Below are 4,197 nucleotides of genomic sequence, written 5' to 3'. Positions count from 1 at the left end.
ACGAACATTGAACTATTAAAATGTGCATGTAATTATTTAAATGTTTGTATAATTAAAATATTACTGTTTATTTGTAATTTTGCATTATTTAAAATTATACAAATATTTTTTAGAATTCATAAATATTTGAAATATAATACTTGAACAAATTAAAAGTAAGTTATTTCGTTAGTTACAATATATATATAACACATGAATATTTAAACGCTATTTTTAACACTGAGATCATAATTGACGTACTATCTATAATTTTTTTTAAATGGTGCAAAATGGGCTACACTGAGCGTAGCCTATCTCAGCGTGTTTTAAGCAAAGGATATAAAAGATAAAGATCAAGATTAAGCAGCTGATATGCGTTGGTGTGGTGGTTCTAGAGGTGAGCGTGCGGGCAGAATGCCGTGGATTCGAAACACGCCACTTTTTCAGCGTAATGTAATTTTTTTTCTCTTTATACTTTGCACTGACAGGTGGGTCCCACCTGGGCTTTTCTGCATAATTAATTTAGGGAGTGGTCTGAAAAATTCTACTCTCAGGCTGACATGTGGGCCATGCCATGCTGTCAAGTCAAGGTGTACGCCCAGATAGTAGAAAGCACCGTATTTGCACCACATGAAAAGTTAGATGACCACATATCCGTATTTTTAAAGTTTTAGCACCAAACTGAACATCTAGCGCAAGTTCTATGATTACCGGTGATATTACCTCATAAAAAAATCTCAACATGAATGTTTATCGCGTCGTCAAGCAAACAACTTTGCTTTTTTTCCTTCATCTTCATCAAAGATACTATGCAACTTCTGGAGATAAAACAATGCTGCCTTTCCATGTCCAATATTTTGGCCCTTGACTCCAAATACATGACATGTGTTTGGGGTAAGGCGTGAGCAATTCGACCCTTAAGATGACCTCTAACGAAAAAAGGTTAAATACAAAATTTATTCGTCTTGTTGGGACGAACGCTTTTTTCAGATTATTTTAATCTGAAGTCGTATGCGGGCTACCCGTCCCAAAAAATGAACTGCTCTCTCAGGCCTACAGTTGGCAGAGAAAATTTTAATTCTCATTCGATAACCATAAATACTTGATCGACCTTTTCATATATCGGCAGTGGAAGATTATTATCACATGTGTATTGCCGCCTTGACATATTGGCTTCCCGTAGATTCAAACTGTCAATCACGGCGATGAATAAGAAAAGTCAGTGAGTGTCAAAGTGGTTGTTATTTTCCACTTCCTAGTATCAAATACATCCGTTTTACGCCACTATTCCTTATGATAAATTTATTGTTGGTTGCGTCGATTTTCTTTATAGTTCCTTCTTATTCTTTTTCAATAATTTGGTTGTGTATATCCTCAGTTGATATCGTGTTGCGAAGACCGGATGGAACTGGTATCATCTATATATTCCATTCGTTAAAAATATTTTCCCTTATTGCAACATCTTCTCATACCATTTTCTTTTGGAAAAGGATGATCACCCGTGGCCACCAGAACGATGCATGCGGTCATCTTATTAAAAATCCAAACGTAACAGGGTCTGACAAACAGGTCGCAAAACTTCTTCTCATACGTAAGTTAAAAAAAAAACTTCTTTTCATACTTGAATTGGATCATACCTGGACGCAGAGTTTCTGCTTTGGGAGTACCTAGAACTCATCTAGATGAGACATAATTTGGTCTCATTCACTTTGAAAACAAGAACAGATACAATCCACGTCAGCACACACGCATCTTATAGCATCACATCCAATGGTTATAAAAGATGGATGAGACTAAATTATATCTCATCTAGATGAGTTCTAGCAAAACTGTTCTGCTCTTGTAAAACAATCACTGAATGGACGGCGAGTTCCATGGAACTCCCCCACTGTCGCAAGTTTACATGGACGATTTTATAGGTCTGTTAATGCGGTGAGCTCTGCCAGGAAGGCGTCGGCGTGCTCCGGCCTGACGCAGGCCGACATGACGCTGACCCCGTCCTGGTCGCCGCCCTTGCCCGGCGGGCACACGACGCAGCACGGCACCACCGTCTCCTCCACTTGCCACGTCACCCGCGCCGGCCTCCCGCCCCCGAAATCCACCGCCTCGAACCCTAGGTTCCTCCAGCTCGACACCACCAGCGTGTCGTACAGTACCGCCACCCCGTGCTCCGTTGTGGTGCCCGCTCCGGCGCCGGGAGCGAGCAGGTCGGGCACCCTCTCCTTCGCGCGCCGGATCATCCTCGCCACGTCCGCGGCGGTGCCGTGCGCCACCGCGCCGCGCGTCGCCGTCATCGACTGCGCCACCATGCAGTTGCCGTAGTACCCGGGCCTGGCGCCCACAAGCCGGCGCACGTTGGCCGAGAACGACAGTGCCACGGGGGCCTCGTCGGAGGCCGAGACGACGGCCGCGCGGATCCGGCACTGCCACAGCACAGCTGCGACGGCCTCGAACACCGTGCACGGGTCGCCGAGCCCGGCCGCGTCGAACTCGGCTCTGACGCGGCCGATCAGGCCGGCGGGGACGGTGACGTCGAGGAGCGCCAAGTCCCTGCTGAACACACAGCTGAGCGCCCGCTTCTGCGCGGCCACCATCGAATGCGGGAGGCGCGGGAGCGAGCCGTCGTCGGCGCGGAGCGGCACGACGGACGGCGCCGGCGACGCCCCACGCGCGAGCTCGCCGACGGCACCGAGGACCTGCGCCATGCCCTCTCCATCGGTCAGCACGTGGTTCCACGTCGCCGTGACGGCGAACCCCCCGCAGGCGAACTCGGTGACCTGCAACAGCAGCAGCGGGTCGGCGTGGCGGCAGACCCCGCTAGGGTACCGCGCGACGAGGCCGGCGAGCAGCGGCGTCGTCATGTCAGCCAGCGCGTAGCCCGCAGACGCGGCGACGAACAGCACACCTGCCGCACCCTCGATGCGCAGGAGCTCGCCGTCGCCGTCGCCCTCGGCTGCGAGGCGGCCGGCGACGGGCCGGTAGTGCGCGAGCGCCTCTGAGAGTGCCGCCCTGATGGTCTCCGCCGGCTCGGGGATCGGCCGGTCGAAGAGGAGCAGCGCCGTGACCCCAAAAGGGACGGCGGTCCTGTCGAAGGAGGAGGTGAGGTGGACGACGGCGTCGTCCCCGCCGGGCGGGCCGACGACGAGCATGGGCGACAACTTGGTCACCACCGCGGCGGCGCCCATCTTTGTATATCGTAGAGATTGGCCGATCGAGCTGCCATTGCCGTCCGGCGACGGGGCTGTATATAAAGCTCTTCCTTTTTGAATGTGGCGCCAAAGTGCTGCTATATCTATATGTGTCAACTTGTAAGATCCGCCTGCCTCTGCACGCGTGCTTACTAAATTTGCCATTTGCCAACTTAACATGTCGTCGTTCCATGTACGTACGATTCGTTTACAAGTTATATGGCCGGACATATTCTACTGCCAGAGTGCAGCGCTAGCTTGTGAGAAATAGAATCCTACTACTGCTGCGATATGTTTCAACTCGTGAGATTCGCCTGCCTCCGTCCGGATGCATGAGGCGTACACCCTCTATATGCATTATTACAGAAACACTCTATTTGCTTGGATGCTTAACGGCGGATAGTATATGTTCTACCTTGATAATTTAACTTAGGTGAATATGCATTATATGTGACGAAAATAGTACTCCCTCTATATGCTTGTAGTAACATACTATAGCACATACGGTCTTTAATTTATCAAAATCGATGACCTAGAAGTACACATGTAGGAGTAGTACCTAAGTCTAAGTGGAACTGCTTCAAATTCCTCCATGTGTGATTAATTTTCAAGTTATACATCCAACAAGAGCGACATGCAGGGTAGCACTTCAGGATCGAGTCTCGGTGGCGATTTTGTTCATGCTCTTCTCGGTCTAGCACTTCAGGGTCGACAAGGTCGGGTACACCTTTGCTCCAGTCATCTTAATGTGATTCCTTTCCAATTGTTGGCACATCGGGACGTCCAACCTCATTGTTCATAACATTGGTGTTCTGTGTGCATTCAATCCGATGTATATAGAGCTATTATACTTTATAAATATCTAGAAGGCCTTTAGATATAATATTATTACCGGCCCAACATTTGTTAAATTATGTAATGGTCATTTTGGTTTTGAGATGTTTATATTCCTATAATACGAGGTGGTGCTAAGTTCAAAACTATTATCTCTTATCTGCACTGTCAACATGTTAACAACTACATGTATGTT

At 48.4% G+C, this 4,197-nt stretch overlaps 1 protein-coding gene across 1 annotated transcript; it reads right to left on the bottom strand.

Annotated features, from left to right (window-relative positions):
• Positions 1-1,892: 1,892 nt before the first annotated feature.
• Positions 1,893-3,164, bottom strand: LOC123038941 (acyl transferase 15-like). The gene has a single exon (XM_044462313.1). It carries the CDS (start codon positions 3,162-3,164, stop codon positions 1,893-1,895), a length of 1,272 nt encoding a protein of 423 aa, XP_044318248.1.
• Positions 3,165-4,197: the final 1,033 nt, after the last annotated feature.

The sequence above is a fragment of the Triticum aestivum genome, chromosome 2B (genome assembly GCF_018294505.1).
Source record: "Triticum aestivum cultivar Chinese Spring chromosome 2B, IWGSC CS RefSeq v2.1, whole genome shotgun sequence".
NCBI classification, from domain to species: Eukaryota; Viridiplantae; Streptophyta; class Magnoliopsida; order Poales; family Poaceae; genus Triticum; species Triticum aestivum.
The sequence above is the reverse complement of the archived record's forward strand: the minus strand, read 5'-3'. Positions and strand labels throughout refer to the sequence as shown.

Bases quoted from the DNA above. Each gene is read 5' to 3' on its own strand.
- LOC123038941 (XM_044462313.1), bottom strand. From the start codon at position 3,164: ATGGGCGCCGCCGCGGTGGTGACCAAGTTGTCGCCCATGCTCGTCGTC.